The sequence below is a fragment of the Eumetopias jubatus genome, unplaced genomic scaffold, assembly GCF_037043125.1.
Source record: "Eumetopias jubatus isolate StellerSeaLion01/CBP00866 unplaced genomic scaffold, mEumJub1_p1.0 scaffold_16, whole genome shotgun sequence".
In the NCBI taxonomy this organism is placed as follows: Eukaryota; Metazoa; Chordata; class Mammalia; order Carnivora; family Otariidae; genus Eumetopias; species Eumetopias jubatus.
Genome location: NW_028274822.1, coordinates 69,962,899 through 69,979,855, shown reverse-complemented (window position 1 = coordinate 69,979,855; position 16,957 = coordinate 69,962,899). Strand labels below are relative to the sequence as shown.

Genomic DNA, 16,957 nt, shown 5'->3' with positions numbered 1-16,957 from the left:
CCAGGGTTACTATGGAGAGTGAGATAATTTGTCAATCACCAGCTCCCTCCTTTCCTATTCCTGACCTAAACAGCCTGAAGGGTAGCACTAAGAGTTTCCAAGGTGGGGGGTGCGGGTTGGACAAGATGTACCCTCTGTCTCAGCACACCACCTCCCTACTCCCTGGAGTGAGGAAAGGGAGGGAGCCAGGAGGGGCCTTTGGAGACAGCTGTCTCCAGGGGGGCGGTTCTCCCTGGCAGCTGCCCCCAGCCTGCCGCCCAGAGCCCCAGAGCCTGTTATCAACCTCCTTAGTCATCACACCAGGAGCTCAAATATAGCTCTTACCCTGCTCCCTTCTCAACCGGGGTCCGCTCCCCCACCCCCTTCTCCTGGCAAAGCCAAGTCTGGGTCTCAGAGCCCCTGTCCCTTACCCCCAGGAAGGCAACTGACACTGGACCTCAGTTTCAGCATCCATTAAATGGGCAGGTTGGAGCAGATGATGATGGTGGTGATGCCAACTGCAGAGCCGCTGCCCTCGCCGAGAGCTCGCTTGTGCCTGGCTCTGTGCTAAACACTTCAGATATATCCTCTTGTTGAATCTTCACAGCAACCTTAGGAGGTATCTACTGTTTTTATCTTCCTACACAGATCAGGAATCTGAGCGACCTCCCCAGGTAAGCCAGTGGCAAGGCCAGAAACAAAGTCCCCTGTGGGATCTGACTTCAGGGAGGGACGATGACAGGAAATCCTGGGCTGCCCTGCAGTGTGCAGCAACCCTCTGCATGCTCATTTGCATGACATTTGCCTGGCTTCCAAAGGACACCAACGTCCCTGTCTGAGCTGTGGATGGCTGAGCTCTGCGACAGGCCCCAGGGACTGGGATCTGCTCCCCCCCACAACTTCCAGGGTTGCATTGGAGGCCAGTACTCATGCAGGGGGGGCTCCTTCCTCCGTTTTCTCATCTATATAAGAGGAGTCAGATGACTGGGCAGGGTAAGTCCAAATTTTCCTTCCCTCTCTGGTGGCCTGAGTCCCACCACCATGTCTCGTTCCACCACCACCTCTTCTTCTATCAGTGGAACAGCCCGGCTGCCTCCCTGCCCCCATCTCTCCTCCACCGTTACTATCACCCTCATCCCAGTGACCACCATCGCTTCGCTCTACTACCTCGACCATCACCAACAGCTGTACCTTTGTTATCACCTCCACGACCTCCATTTACCCGAAACATCACCAGCGCCTCCATCATCAGTGTCGGTCCTCCACTTCCATCATCAGAATTCCGTACATCATTATCTCCACCACAGTCACCTCCCCTGTAGCCACTCATCACTTCCACCATCTTTCATCACCCCAAATCCTTTCTACTCCAGGGCCCTAACATGGTCTGGGGCTCAGCCCCTGCAAATTCCCGCCTCACAGAACTGCTGGCTGGGAAACACAGACTAGACCCCGAGACAGTCAAGCAGAGGGGGGAAACCCATCCAGGAGAAGGAGACGAGGCATCTGTCCATGCAGCTTTCATGCAGGGGACCACACAGGCCCATGAGGCTACATAGGTGACCGTGGACCACCAGAGAGCTCTGGGTACAAAACTCTGGACATTTTCTGGCTACACTGAGTGCGATCATTCCTCTCGAAGCAATTCAGCAATTCTGGAGAAATCAGGATCTCAGGGACTACTTAGCAGATAAGAGTGAGAGAGGGAAGGAGGCAGAATCAGAGGGCCCACAGTCATCCCGGGCCACATCTGAGCCCTGTCACTCATTCACTCTCCTCACTCACTGACTGAGTCATCGGTTCATTCAGCAAATATTTCCCTGGACCCTGTGCTGGGTGCTGGCCATCGAAGTTTCCCGGGCCTGTTTTTCACTTTCCTGCCAGTCTGTTCCCCCACTGCTGGGCCTCTCTCCACCCTAGTTCCCTCCCCTCAAACACCCCAATTGGCTCCCATGGGTCTTGGGTCACTGAGAAAGCTCCCTTTCCTCACTGAAACTCTTGAGACCTCCCCAGCTCACCAGGTGACCTTGAGCTAGTCCCTCACCCGAACCACACCCAATGAATACTGGAGAGAGAAAAGCTGAGAGGGGCTGGGCTGTGAAGACATCCAGGGCAGGTGGCCCGGTGTCTGCAGAATAGCAGGGGACGGTGCTGAGGCTGGGATGGGAGGGGACTCCAGTGGCTGGAGCCTGAGTGTCTGGCTCTGGAATGGGAAGGATAGAGCCAGGCAGGGGGCGGGCACCAAGGACAGAAAATGGGGCAAAGGTGGGGGCCAAAGCAAGCCCTGGGCTGGCAGGGAGTCAGGAAGCTCACAGGATCATGGCAGGGGCTCGGTTGTCTCTGCGGCCCTGGAGAGGGTGCTGACCTCTGAGCTACCTGTCTCTACATTGCCCTCAGGTGTGTTAATACCCCACCTTTGAGTAAGGACCAGCCAGGCCTACTGGCAGGAGGGTGGGGGCAGACAGGGGGCCTCCTCCATGTCGCCAGTTGGGACCCAAGCCAGGCCAATGGGCACATTCTCCAACCCGCCCCATGGCCATTTCAGTCTCAGCAGTCAGCTTGAAGGGTTCCCAGAGGGTAGGCCACCTTGCTTTGGCCACCTCTGGGTTGGGAAGTGGGTGCCTGTGTCTTTAAATTCTCAGCAGGTTGAAACGGCTGATGACATCACTGGTTCCCGGGAGCGGAGGAGCTGGAGCCTGAGCCCAGGGAGCCTGGGCTGCTAGGGGCTGCAGACATGGAGGGCCAGAGCAGCAGCGGCAGCAGGAGGCCAGGCACCCGGGCTGGCCTGGGACCCCTGCCCTTGCCCAGGCCCCATGGGGTTTCCCAAACTGGGGCACCCTCCAAGGTAAGACCCCTGACACCTAACCCCCCATCACACAGCCCCACGCACCACAGGCACTCTGGTGCCCCTAGCTGAGGGGCAGGCACTCTCCTCTGCCCACTAGCGGGGTTAGGCAAACAGGGCACTCTGGGGGCTGAGGGGGCAGTGATGGGACACCCAGAGAGAGATGGAGTTAGCCATCTCCAGGAGCCCCCAGAAGAGCCCTGGACTGGGTGTCAGGGGATCCAGCTGTGCTCCAGCTTTGCTGTGTGACCTTGGGCAAGTTGCTTGTCCTCTCTGAATCAATGCAAAATGAGGAGGCTTGTCCCCGAAGACTAAAATGGTGACATCTGGGATGTCTAAGTTGTTAGTGCTGGAGGCCGTGTGGTGGTTGGGGGGACACTTGGAGCAAAGGAGGATGCCCAAAATGCAGCTTCAAAGAGCTAAGTTTGAGGAGGAAGGTGGAGGCAGAGTTTCAGGTCCTCTGAACCGAGAAGGACATGGGACACAGACAGAGCTGCATGTCTGGAGGCAGGGCTGGGGCCACCTCAGGGCGGGTGTAAACCTTCTGCCCTCCCTGGCGGAGGACGTGTTTTATCCTGTCTTCCGGAGACAGGGGCATCAGAAACAGGACAGATGGGAAAGAGAGAGGAGGTCCCCGCAGGGCCTCACGTCCCCCCACTCCGCCTACCGGACAAAAGGAGGATACCTGCTTGCCTGTCCTCAAAGGTGGGGGAGACAGGACACGGTGCAATTGGGCACAGAGAAGTGAATGCCAGGATCAACAGAATCCTGCACTTGCTCTGAATGTTAGAATCACACTTGATGAGGACGGACTATTCCATGGGGCTCGAATGGAACCCTAGCAAATGTTCGGCTCATAAATGCAGAGAATAGGAGACCAAGGCTTCTCAGGAGCAAGGTGTGGCTAGGGACCCTTTATCAGATATCTTCATTTTACAGACAAAAACTGAGGCCCTGGGCAGAGGGGTGCTTGCCTAAGGGGACACGGAGCTGGGCTTGGAATTGACGTGGCTAGTCTTAGCCCTGGGCTCTTGCTCCTATATGGAGCTCTGGGAATGGGTGAGGAGGAGAGGACCGTGACCAAGGAGTTCAGGATGCTTGGCAGGGGTGAAGCTGACGGTTCCTGGAGGAACTGTGGAGGAAAGGAGAGGAATAGGCTAGACCCAGGGTGTCCAGAGAGGGCAGATCTGGGGTGTTAGGTCAGTAGCCCTTAGCCAGGGGAGCAGGAGGAAATGCAGGGAGGGCTGCCCAGGGAAGCTGGCTCCAGGCGCCCAAACTCCAGCATGGCCAGGGAGTGGGTGTCAGCCAGGAAGGCAAGGAGAGAACCCTCGGGTTCAGGCTCACACCCTGCCTCATTTGAGGTGGGGTCTTAAGTTCCCCATCTATGAGAGGTGTCAGACTTGAGGGAGGGGATAAGGTTCTGCATCCTATTTCCTCCAAAAGAGAAGCTGATTTGCAACAGAATGGACTGTGGTGAGAAATTAGGAAGAACTTCCTTGCAAAGATATGCCTTTCTTAGCTAGATGGAGTCTGCTGGGGTCTCTATGGAAGTTGGGGCCCAAGCCCCTGGTGAGGGTTACCCTGAGTCTTTGACTTGTCTTCTGCAAGGTGGACTCAAGTTTTCAGCTCCCAGTGAAGGAGAATGCGGCCCCAGTACCCTCGGAACCAAGGTTGGCTCTAGCACCTGTGGGACCACGAGCAGCTATGCCACCTTCCACAGAGGGGCCAAGGTTGGCTCTGGCGTCTCCTCGACCCACCCTGGCTCCACTGTCTACCCCTGGAGAGCAGAAGACAGCTCTTGCCCGCCACAGTTCCAGCCTAGCTCCAACATCTGTGGGCCAGTTAGTCATGTCTGCCTCAGCTGGGCCGAAGCCGCCTCCAGTGACCTCAGGCTCAGTCCTGGCTCCAGCATCCCTGGGGCAGCTGGTGACGTCCGCCTTGGCAGGGCCGAGGCCTCCCCCAGCCACCCTGCGGCCCAGGCTGTCTCCAACATCCAGGGACCAGAAGCAGGTGCCACCTGCCTCCGTGGGACCCAAGCCAGCACTGGCTGCCTCAGGCCTGAGCCTGGCCCTGGCATCTGAGGAGCAGCCCCCACAACCCCCTTCCAACTCTTCCCCAGTGCCCAGTCCGGTTTTGTCATCCTCTCAGGACCAGGCCCTGGCTCCAGCTTCTGTGACATCAGCCTCGGCCTCTGTGGGATGGACACCAGCTAAACAGAGGGATGCCCCAGCCCCTAAACCTCTCCCCTCTTCCGAAGAGCATCTCCAGCCTTCAGCTCAGGCATCTGGTCCTGCAGGCTCCACATCCTTGATCCAACCCCCCGCAGACCCCTGGATCTCCCCCTCCTTCAGAGCCCGGCCTGAGGCCCCCCGCAGCAGCCCCGAGGATCCTGTCCTGCCCCGGCCACCCCAGACCCTGCCCCTGGATGCGGGCCAGGGCCCTCCAGAGCCTGCCTCCCGTTCCCCAGGACTTCTGTCCCCCACCTTCCGGCCAGGGGCCTCCTCGGCCCAGACTGTGCCCCCACCTCTGCCCAAGCCACCCCGGTCTCCCAGCCGTTCCCCCAGCCGCTCCCCCAACCGCTCCCCCTGTGTCCCCCCAGCCCCTGAGATGGCCCTCCCCAGGCCTGGCACCCAGGGTGCAGGGCCTAGTGGGCACTTGAGCCCCAGTCTTCGGCCCCAAGAAACTCCAGCTCCGGTCACCACCTCCCCTTCTACCCCCACCTCATCATCCTGTTGGTCAGCTCAGCCTACCTGCAAGAGCGACCCTGGCTTCTGGTGAGGGGGCCTTCTCCCAAGAAAGACTGGTGGGGCTCCAGCTCCGAAACTAGCCATCTTTCCAGGGTGGCTTACCCTACACTACCCCAGTTTACTTCCCTGAGGAAGATTCTTTGGGGGTACTGGGCCTACTCTGGGACCCTCAGGAGACAGCATCTTCTCCTAAGGGACTTGCCCACCCCTGCCTCAATCCATCTCCTCTGGGAGAGTCTGGTAGGAGGGATCCTGGGCCCACTGTCCCCCTCCTGAGAGCTTACACCCACCCCTGTGCCTCAGTTTATTTCCCCAGAAAGAGCCCTGTGGGAGGGAGGGAGGAGGAGGGAACGGTGCCCAGTGGTAACCCCTCCTATACCCCCACCCCCAGGATCACTGTGGTCACATGGAACGTGGGCACGGCCATGCCGCCTGACGACGTCACATCCCTCCTCCACCTGGGCAGTGGCGGTGATGACAGTGATGGGGCAGACATGATTGCCATAGGGTGAGGGGGCTGGGCGGGTGGACCCCATTCCTGGATCCCTCGTGCCTCCCAGACCCTTGCCCATGGGAAGGGCTTCTAGGGCACCCCCAACCCGACAGCCGCCTCACCCCCACCCCCAGGTTGCAGGAAGTGAATTCCATGATCAACAAGCGGCTCAAGGACGCGCTTTTCACAGACCAGTGGAGCGAGCTCTTCATGGACGCACTGGCACCCTTCAACTTCGTGCTGGTAACGTCTCCCTCAGCCCCTGGAAGGGTGGAGCCCCCTGGATTCCCGGCCCTAGCTCTGCGTGGATTCACTGTGGGGCCTGCTGGACCTCTGTTGCTGGGTCCGCGAAATAGGAGGATAGGGGAAACTGGGGGAAAGCGCACAGCAGGGCGGGGGTTGTGTGCGGTCCCTCAACCTCGTCGCCTCCCGCCGCAGGTGAGTACTGTGCGGATGCAGGGCGTCATCCTGCTGCTGTTCGCCAAGTACTACCACCTGCCCTTCCTGAGGGACGTGCAGACTGATTGCACGCGCACTGGCCTGGGTGGCTATTGGGTGAGCATGGGAGCAGCCCGGGACGGGACTGGGCCCTAACGGGTCTATAGATTAGTCCTCCGGGTCCTCCACGCACTGGCAAGGTCCCCTCCCCATGCTCCACCCCTTACGCTGTCGCCTGTCTCTCCCCAGCCCCGCCCAACGCCCCATACCATTTTCTAGACCCAGCCCCCTTCCTGTCCCTGCCCCATCCCAGGGTTCCCCTCCTTGCGGTAGAGCCCACCGCTCTCTAAGCCTCTTCCACCGGGCTTGGCTGGCCTCGCCCCTCTCTATGCCCCGCCCAGTGCCTCATCTACTTGCCTAGGCCCCGCCCATGACTCGATCAACCGTGTCTCCCAAGGGCAACAAGGGTGGAGTGAGCGTGCGACTGGCGGCCTTCGGGCACATGCTCTGCTTCTTGAACTGCCACTTGCCAGCGCACATGGACAAGGCAGAGCAGCGCAAGGACAACTTCCAGACCATCCTTAGCCTCCAGCAGTTCCCGGGGCCCGGGGCGCATGGCATCCTGGATCACGAGTATGGGCTCTGGGCGGGACCAAGTGGAGCTTGGGCGGGGCTAGTGAAGGAGGAGGTGGGCCTCAGAGGCGAGAGTCTCAAAAATTTGGCCACAGGAACCTGAGTACCAGCCTGAGTGGGCCTTGTGGGTAGAGGCAGAGCCTATGGCGGGGGGGCGGGGGGGGGCGCTAAACTACATCTAGGAACACGAATGCTGGTAAGTTGATGGAGGACAGAAACTGCAGGGTGGAGCTTTGCTGAGGGGCAGGGCCTTGCTGAGGGTCCAATCAAACTTTGTTCTAGATCTGCATCCCCCTGCTGTTCCTTGGCTGGCTGGAGGGTCCGCAGCCACCTACCCCACTGCATCATCCCAAGGGGGCATCCAGTGCTGTGGGTTGGATGGGGGTGGAGAAGGATCTGGGTTGGGCTCTTTCACCCCATGGACCCTGCTGACGCCCACCCCTGAACAGCCTCGTGTTCTGGTTTGGGGACCTCAACTTCCGCATTGAGAGCTATGACCTGCACTTCGTCAAGTTTGCCATCGACAGCGACCAGCTCCACCAGCTCTGGGAGAAGGACCAGGTGCAGAATCCCAGCCCGCACCCTAAATGCCAAACACACAGCATGACCCAGCACACTTTTGTATACTACTAGGCTCTGGCTCTTGCCTTCACCTGTCCTGTGCAAGCTGTTGTCCAATTCTGCCCTTTTGGACCTTCACAGCTCAACATGGCCAAGAACACCTGGCCCATCCTGAAGGGCTTCCAGGAAGGGCCCCTCAACTTTGCACCCACCTTCAAATTTGATGTGGGTACTAACAAATATGATACCAGGTGAGCTCAGCACTGGGATGAGGTGGAGACACGGGCTGAGGTCTTCTCGATAGGGAAGAGGATTGGCAAGAAGCAAGGCTGGGGGCTGTGCCTCAAACCCCAGCCCCTGAAACTTGGCTTCCCCCTGCCCACTTCAGTGCCAAGAAGCGGAAGCCAGCCTGGACAGACCGTATCCTGTGGAAGGTCAAGGCTCCGGGTGTAGGTCCCAGCCCCTCAGGACGGGAAAGCCACCGCCTCCAGGTGACCCAACACAGCTACGGCAGCCACATGGAATACACAGTCAGTGACCACAAGCCAGTGGCTGCCCAGTTCGTCCTGCAGGTGAGTCCTGGCCCCCTCCTCCCGTCATGACATCCCTAGGTCCAGCTCAGCATCCCACGGCCCACCAGTAAGCCCTTGCACCTGCCCTCAGCAGCATCCATTCCCTGCAGCGGAGTGGGAGTGGGTTATGATCTCCATTTTCAGATGAGGAAACTGAGGCTTAGAGACACGGCATCACATCAGGGTCACACAGCCGATAAACAGAAGAATTAGGATTTGAACCCAAGCTAATCTGTTTTCAGAGTCCATGCCTTCTCCACTAATCCCTAACTCTGTTCTGATAAAGGATTAGGACCACTTCTGTTAAAATTCACATTATATAGTCACATAATAAGACCAGAAAAATCAAAATGTTTATTCAAACTCCATATAGCCTTCATTCATATTTATTCGTTATTCATTTACCATTTTACCATGTGCCAGGCACCATGAGTGAGGTAGTAATGGGGAGGAGGAATGGAGAGATGAAAATACAAAGCTAAATTCTAAATAGTTAGTATAGTATAGTTATCGGCTTGTACCAGGTGAGAAGGGCATTGTTTAGGGTTGAGGTCTCTGGTTGCCAAAGTAAAAAGGAGAAATGCTAGATGTCAGAACTGGACCTGAGAGACCATGTAGTCCAACACTCTGTTTTTCTATGGGGAAACTGAGGCCCACCAGTAGGGTAGGTATGTACCCCCAAGCTGCACAGCGACTCAGCAGGAGAGGAAGGTAGATCCCATCTTTCCAGTCCTGAAACCCAACTCTGGACTCTCCGATTCCTTTCCTTGATCTGATAAGAGGGAGTGTGCAGGCCAGAGAATGTTTTCCCTGGTAACTTGGTCATGTGGTCCATCAGTGGGACATTGGCCAGTACCCTCAACTGGCAATGGAAATCTGCCCAAGTCTGGCCTCCCATGACCTTTGGTAAAAGACTTGGGTGTGAGGTTTCACCCTCAGGAGCCTCACCTTGAGAACCACTTCTTTGGGGGGCCCCACCCTGACCTTCCCTCCTCATCAAGGTCTCTGACCCTTGCAGAATATTACCTGTTGAGCACCTACTGCATGCCAGGCCCTGGGGCTCTGTCATCCTTTGAATGCCTTTGTAGGCTCTGAGATATCCAAATTCTCCTCCCAAGAGGCTCAGAGAACTTAAGTCTCTTGACCAAAGCATTTTGACCTTGCGAGGCCCTGGAGAGCATTTCCAAGAGGCCACCCCAGGCAAACCTGCTGTTAGGAACCTAGGGACAAGGAGAGGATGTTCTGGTTTCTTCTGGAACAGCCTGGCTCAAAAGCTGAGGAGGGAGGGAAACCCGAAACCTGATAAATGGGGGGAGGGTGGGTCCTAGACAAAAGCCCGAGGCTGACACACCATCTTCAGTCCTTCCCTGAGGTGGGAGCAAGGGCAGAACAAGGGCTACTCTATTCGCTTCAAAGCTGTATTCTTACTCCCTAAGGAGGCTATGGGCATAAAGAGCCCTGGGCTGGGAGGTGGGAAGCCTGGCGTTTATCCTAGACCTGTTCTGCCTTGGTTTGCCAATCCGTAAGGTGGCTTCAAAGGCTCTTTCTCTCAGTTGATTTGTGCTGACTCAGGCCCAAGGACACTTGGAGGGTCTCCCCTGATGTGGCCCCCGCCCCTGGGCAGTTTGCCTACAGGGACGACGTGCCGCTAGTGCGGCTGGAGGTGGCAGATGAGTGGGTGCGACCAGAGCAGGCTGTGGTGAGGTACCGCATCGAAACCGTGTTCGCCCGCAGCTCCTGGGACTGGATCGGCTTGTACCGGGTGAGAAGGGCAGGGACGGTCAGTGCCTCAGGGAAGGGAGGGCCTGGAGAAAGCAGCCAGGGGCCCAGGGGGCTCACTGGCTTCTCCAGAGTTCATTGCTAGCCCAGGAGGCTGCTGGAGTCAGGTGAGAGGAGACACCACCCTGAATCCTCTCACCCCAGGTGGGTTTCCGCCACTGCAAGGACTACGTGGCTTATGTCTGGGCCAAACACGAGGATGTGGATGGGAACATCTACCAGGTACTGAAAGGGAGGGGGAGGGTGGGAGGAAGTCCCCGTTGCCCTTGGAGCTCGGGACTTGGCTTGGGCAGTCCTTGAGGCTGCCTCCCTGACCCCAACCTGGGCCTATGTCCTGGGCCCACCAGGTGACCTTCAGTGAGGAGTCGCTGCCCAAGGGCCATGGAGATTTCATCCTGGGCTATTACAGCCACACGCACAGCATCCTCATTGGTGTCACTGAGCCCTTCCAGGTGAGTAGTTCAGACTGCGGGATCGAGGGTGCTAAAAGACCCTGTTCAAACACCACAGCCTCTGCCTTCTGCTCCATGATCTCCTACAAGGAACCTGACCTTCCCAGCTCTGCTAATGGGCAGGGTGGGAGTGGCTCCAAGATGCCTTCGGCGGCTGGCTGGTTGGGGCATGGGGCAGCCCAGTCACTGGCCTCCGCCCCCAGATCTCGCTGCCCACCTCGGAGCCGGCCAGCAGCAGCACAGACAGCTCAAGCACCAGTTCAGAGGATGAGGATGACAGTACCCTGGAGCTGCTCGCACCCAAGTCCCGTAGCCCCAGCCCCGGCAAGTCCAAGAGACACCGTAGCCGCAGCCCAGGCCTGGCCCGCTTCCCTGGCTTTGTCCTGCGGCCTTCATCCCGTGAACGCCGTGGTGCCAGCCGCAGCCCCTCACCCCCGAGCCGCCGCCTGCCCCGGGGGGCCCCTGACAGGAGCAATGATGGTGGCAGCCGGGGCAGTAGTGAGGAGGGGCCCTCTGGGCTGCCCAGTCCCTGGGCCTCCCCACCGTCTGTGCCTCGAAGCCTCGGCTTGCTGCCTGCCTTGCGCCTGGAGACCGTCGACCCCGGTGGGGGGGGTTCCTGGGGACCTAATCGGGAGGCCCCAGCCCCCAGTAGCCAAGGCCGGCAGGGGCTGGAGGAAGGGGGTCTGGGGCCCTGAGGGTGGGTGGGCGGATGGGCCCAGGTGGCCGCCACTGTGCCCCAATCTCCTGCAAACCCACCTGTGTTCCTCTTGCCGCTGCTCCGGCTTCATCCACACCTGCCACTCTGTCCTGATCAGGGGTGGCCAAGTGGGGTCCCCCAAACTCAGTCCTGGCACCTCAACTGTGACAATCAGCAAAGCGCTATCAGCCCCCATCTGAGATGGGGTGGGGGGGGTTGCAATCCTGGAGGTCATCAATTAGAAATTAAATTCTCCAGCATTACTGCTGACTCCTTCCTAACTCGTTAGCAGTCTGGGGGTGGGGGTAGGCAGAGAAAGGGACTAAAGAGGCGAGAGGATGATAGAGCTGACAGTTACCAGGAACCAGCTGTATACATTACACAGGCCAGCTCTTTTAATCCGCACCACAGCCCAGAATTGCCGTGTGGAGTTCAGTGCAGTTCTTAGACCCATTTCACAGGTGGGCAAACTGAGGCCTCCAGGAGGTGAACCTCTCAGAATCAGATGCCTAACCACAGTTTGGCTATATGTTAGAGGGAGGGAACATTTACTAGGTGCTAAGCATTCTCCATGTATTGGTTTACTTAATCCTCAACCATCCTGTGAGGTAGGTCCTTGTCACACTGCCCCTTTTCAGAGGAGTTACTAAGGCTCAGAGTGGGGGAGGTCCCTCGTTCAAGGACACAGAGGAGATTTGAATTTGGGTTTCGGGTAGGAAAAAATGGGCCAAGGCTGGGCCAGGAAGGGCACAACAGCTGTTGAGAAGGGATCCCCCAGGGAAAAGAGTTGGGAAGCGCCCCCTAACACCCTCCCCTTTCCTGGATTCAGATACAGGCGCTTCTGTAACATCCCGTTCCCCACCTGCTGCCTCAGGCCTCAGCAAGTAGGCGCTTGGGGCTCCTTGGACAGGCTTTTGAGATGTGTTCATTTTGCAACCTGGAGCGTGTACCTCCTGAGGCTGCTGTAATAAGTTACCCTTTCCCCATTCCCATCTGGCAAGGCCCAAGCCCAGGGCATCAGAATGCGCCTCCTGAACACCACGTCCAAGCACAGAGGGGTTGTGTCACTACCTCAGGATCATTCAGCACAGCAGGAGACGTGGTCCAGCATTTTAGCCTTGCCTCTCGTTGTCCTCTGGCTGTCCACAGGGGCCCAAGCCATGCTTCAGTCTAACACATGGAGAGGAAGCCAAGACCCCCTGGGGCCTAGCAGAGCTAGGGGCAGGGTCCAGTGTGGTGCCCAGGAGAGGCGGAACTGAGATCATTCGTTCTAGGATTTCTGCCGCCCGATGGGTCTCCGGGTTGCCTGGGTCAGCTGCAGGCAGCGGTCATAGAATGACATGGCGGCTCTTGGGTGATCGGAAGGCCACACCTGCCCCTCACCTGTGCTCACACCCCAGAGCTGGCGTCGCCTCTGTTGAAGTCGCTGCAAGTGCCAGGCTGTCACCTTGATGGCCCTAGGGTCTCTGGAACAGCTGTGAGCAGACAAAAGTGGAGCGGGTGGTCATGGTTTTAGGTTAGGAGTAAGAGTTAAGCAAACATTTTACTGTGTGCCAGGCAGGCCTTGGACTCTGTGTGTCATAGTGTCACACATACCATTTCCTTGGTTTCTACAAGCTTTTTACAAATAAGAAATGGAGGCACGGAGCAGTGACTGAACTTGCTAGGTCACATAGGAAGTGACAGAGTCAACATGGACCCATACAAGCCAACTGCAGAGCTGTACCTGGAGCACCAGGGAGTAGGGGATGATGACGACGGAACACAGAGGTGCCTTAGCCCCTTTCCCCATCCCCTTGGTCCTGGCACACAAAGGGAGGATAGGTAACCCCCCACCTTGGGAAAATGCCCCCTCCCTCCTGGCCTTGCCGCCACTTACCTTTTGCCCTCAGCACAGTCCAGTGGAGGGGCCAGCTTGAAGCAGTTCATGCCTAGCAGCTCCCAAAGCATGTTGGTGCCCGCAGCTGAGCTGTGGAGCCTCAGGAAGCGTGCCAGACTGAGTGAGGGCAGAGGCAGGCTTAGGCTAGGGCAGGGCCTGGCCACCCAGGAGCCCCCTCTCTGTGACTGGCAGCAGGCTGCCCACCCCCAACGGTCCAAGCAGGCCTTACCGACGTGTGCAGTTGCAGTGGAAGAGGGGCTCATGGGCGCTATTGAGCAGTTGGAACTTGGTTTCCTGAGGCCCGATCTGCTGCTTGCATTGATCCAGACGGCGGAAGCTGCGGCAGGCCCGGCGGGCATCTGGGGGCAGGGGGCATGGTGGTGAGGGGAGCCCGGTCCCCCAGCAAAGCCCCACTGATGCCCACTGCCATGTAGGGGAAACATAGGCACACGTGCTCAGTCACACACAGTGTCCCCCTGTCTCATGTCCTTCCTGCCCTCAGAATGCTACACACGTCTCACACACACATGCACACGCACACTGTCATGCACACACAACAGTGCCACCATAGAGCCCAGAATGTTGGACAGGAAAGGCTTTTTGGAGGAAGAGACTGCTAAGCAGATGAGAAGACTCGGCAAGAGTGCTCCAGGCGGAAGGAACTGCATGCACAAAGGCCCAGAGGTGGGACAGAGCAAGCTGCTTTGGAGGAACCAAATGAGGCGTACAAGACTGGAGTTTCAACTGGGGAGTAGAGTCTGCAGGAGCAGCACCTGAGGGCCCCCGGGTGTTGGGACATCATGAGTTAAGAGGAGCTATGGTGGGGGCTCAGTGAGGAGTGATATGGGCAAGTTTAGGGCTTACGAAAATCCTTCTAGCTGCAATGTGACTTGATGGGAGAGGTTGGGACGCCCCAGGAGGAGTTTGGAAAAGGGAAGGAAGCAACACAGGGCCCCTCAACCCCGCACAGAGGCAGGGACACCTTCCCACATCAGGAACCCCCAAAGTTAAGTTCTGAGCTCACCCTGAGGTTTTAGGCCATTCTGTGGCCCCTGGAGGCCTGGATGGGTGACCTCCAGCCAGGCTGTGGGGGACATATCAGGTTTGGTGGAGGCCATGGGGACACGGAGGGCTGTGGTGTTGGTTTTGTGGGGGTGCTTAGACCCTTTCCATTGTGGCAGCCGCTTCTGAGGACGCTGCTTCTGCGGAGGCCTGCTGGGGGCTGGGCTCTCGAGGCTGGGAGTCATGGGGGTGGCCAAGGAGCTCCAGGAGGCATTGTAGAAAGTCCTCCTGGACTGGAGGCGGGCAAGGGGTGTGGAGCCATATGTTCTACACCTGGAAGGTGGCAATTGGTAACTCACAATCCCCCCCTACCCCAGAAACCCCAGGTTCATCTCCATGGAGACCAAGGCTCTGTCAGTGCCATCCCTTGTCCCACTGGCCTATGTGGAGCACCCAAGGAAGGTCTGCGTCCTGGGCCCTGTCCTGAGGAGAGCACAGGGAGGATGAGGTATCATTCGCTGGAGGATGGACATACAGACAAGCCTCCCTCCCAGGGCTTGGAGCCTGGGCTCCCCCTCTGGCTGGGAAGGGGATCGAAGGGGGCAGCCACATACCCTCCCCACCAGTACCACACCACACAGGCCTCCTGCTCCTCCAGCACGAAGCAGGGGATCTCCAGCACATTGAAGAAGGCCACACCCACGATGTCCGAGATGGAGTCCTGCTGGTTCTGCAGGCATTGCTGGAACCTGCCCAAGAGCTGGCACTCAGGTCTCTGGACCAAAGAGGGCCACCCCTCTCTTCCTCCAAGACCACCCAGTCACTACCATGCAGGTGGTTTGGGATCCAAGGGTCTCTTCTCCTAGGGCTCAGCTTTCCCACCTGCACGGTGGGGTCTGGCGGGCTGATCCTTTAGGATTCTTTGGAATCCCAGTTTCTGCACCCAGGAACTATCCCACCCCTGAGCACCCAGCCCTCTCTACCCACTGCCAACCTGGCATCACAGTCACAGTGGGAGATGGTGTGGAATCGGTAGTTTCGTATGCCATAGTTGTACTGGAAGGGCGAGATGGTCTGTGGGCAATGGTCGTGTTCCCGGCAGCAGAGATCAGGGCCTTGGAAGACCCCTGCAGGAGGCAGAGGGGCACCAGCTGAGCAGGGTCCTGGGCACCCCACGCTGGCTATGCCTCGATGGTGCAGGGAGCAGGGACCTTGTTCTTGCCCCAGCCCTGACACAGATACCCTGGGCAGCCTCAGGCCACTCTCCCTCTGTGAGACTCTCAGTTTCAAAGCTTGACAAGAGCAACCAGGCACAGCCTTTATTGGGCAGCTCCAAATGCTGGGCAGCCTACCCAGGAGGCCTTGTTAGGGAAAGGAACTTCCTCAGGGGAAGCGAAGTCTGCCTCTAGAGCTCCCAAGCTCACGCCCCAAATAAAACTCCCAAGTTATGAATGTGTGCAGAATGGAATGGCAAAGAGGCAGAGTGCATCCTTTCTCGCTGGCATGATGAGGCATTGCCAGGATGCCAATCTGCTCCAACTCAGGTGCCAAAGCCTTCCCCCAACCCACCATGCGTGCACAGACAGCTGTACTGAGTGCACAAAAGTCATCCAAGTTCTTACCATCTGAGCAATAGTGCCTTTTACTGAGCATTTCCCAATTGCCTGACACTCCCCACACCCAAACTCACAGCAGCTCAGTGAGGGAAATATCATCTCCATGTACCTGTGAGGAAACCAAGGTTCAGAGATGGGAAGCGACTTGTTCAGCTTGAATTTGCTAACCCAGGCCTTTGGGTCTTGGCGTCCCCTCCGCTGGGCATCCTGCCTCATAAAGCCTCCTCTTGGGTAATGGCTTTTTGGCTCAGCCAACCTTGGACCCACCCCAGTCCAACCCCTCCCAGGGATGGTGATTAATGAGGGCTCTGAGGTTTGACTAGGACGTTTCCCATCTACGACCTAAATTAAGCAACCCAGGATGAGACTTAGGGTCACCCCCATTTTACAGATAAGGACATTGAAATCCCTCACGGACATACAGCCTGGGAGAATTGGGGCCAGGGTGAAAACCAGCACTTCCCTCCCCTGCCCCCCAGTCCACGTCCCCATGGCTCACCCAGCTCCGAGGAGTTCCCAGCAGAATCCCCTACTCCACACCACAGCGTGCCAGGTATGGTCCAGCCTCTCTTCACCCGCTGGGGTCTTCTGCTGCCAGGTGCTCTTCTGTGTCCTGCTTGCTCCTCCCTGGTCCCTGCTGCTCGCTTCTCCCTAGCCCCTGCTGAACCCTCTTCAGGCCCTCGGCAGGCCCTCCCCTGACTCTGAAGTGTGGCCAGGGCTCTCTGCAGCTCGGGTCCAGGGGTGTGGATAAAGGAGCCCCGGGTGATCTCACCAGCACAGAGGGCACTGAAGGCTGCAGTGAGCTCTGGCTCGTCTCGCCAGCTACACGCTTGCAGCCTCCCCTGCCTGTCCCAGTGGGCCTGGAACAGGGCCAGTCCTTGGGCATCCTTTCCCAGGAAGCTCAGAGTCCCCAAGGGGCTGCCAGAGGTGGGCCTGAGCAAGTGGCAGGAGGTGCTGTCCCAGCGGAGGGCAGAGGAGCCCCCCCCAGCCACTCCCAGGAAGTTCAGCATCCCTAACAGCACTACCGGAACCCCCATTCCGTCCTAGACCAGCCCAGTCAGACAAAGCCCCCAGGACACCAACCCCTGCAGCCCACGAGGCAGCAGCTTTAGCAACTGAGCGGAAGCAGTGCCCTGCAGACCCGGCGCAGCGGGGCCAATGAATGGAGCTTTGGGAGGAGTAGGAAGGAGGCTGGAGTATGAGGTGATCTCCAGCTTGTAACTGAATCCACCGGCTGGGTAGGCTGCTGATTGGCCAAAGAGTG

At 58.1% G+C, this 16,957-nt stretch overlaps 2 protein-coding genes across 8 annotated transcripts; one reads left to right on the top strand and one right to left on the bottom strand.

Moving 5' to 3' along the window:
- The first annotated feature begins 2,698 nt into the window (after positions 1 to 2,698).
- Positions 2,699 to 11,194, top strand: INPP5J (inositol polyphosphate-5-phosphatase J). Of its 7 annotated transcripts, none has more exons than XM_088019303.1 (13): positions 2,699 to 2,824; positions 4,451 to 5,598; positions 5,963 to 6,079; positions 6,199 to 6,307; positions 6,503 to 6,619; positions 6,960 to 7,135; positions 7,585 to 7,696; positions 7,838 to 7,947; positions 8,085 to 8,268; positions 9,893 to 10,030; positions 10,192 to 10,269; positions 10,395 to 10,499; positions 10,703 to 11,194. In XM_088019303.1, the coding sequence occupies exons 1-13, from the start codon at positions 2,714 to 2,716 to the stop codon at positions 11,192 to 11,194; spliced, it is 2,997 nt and encodes a 998-aa protein (XP_087875429.1). In that variant the 5' UTR covers positions 2,699 to 2,713. The 7 variants fall into 7 exon arrangements, with proteins under 7 accessions (XP_087875429.1, XP_027980562.2, XP_027980563.1 ...); XM_028124761.2 differs by having other exon boundaries at positions 4,433 to 5,598; XM_028124762.1 differs by having other exon boundaries at positions 2,714 to 2,824; positions 4,433 to 4,494.
- Positions 11,195 to 12,457: 1,263 nt separating this feature from the next.
- On the bottom strand, positions 12,458 to 16,730 carry PLA2G3 (phospholipase A2 group III). Its single transcript, XM_028124585.2, is given in 7 exon segments — positions 12,458 to 12,671; positions 13,076 to 13,192; positions 13,305 to 13,434; positions 14,100 to 14,410; positions 14,692 to 14,826; positions 15,072 to 15,204; positions 16,193 to 16,730. Coding segments are annotated over 7 exon segments (1,578 nt in total).
- Between the last annotated feature and the right edge of the window lie 227 nt (positions 16,731 to 16,957).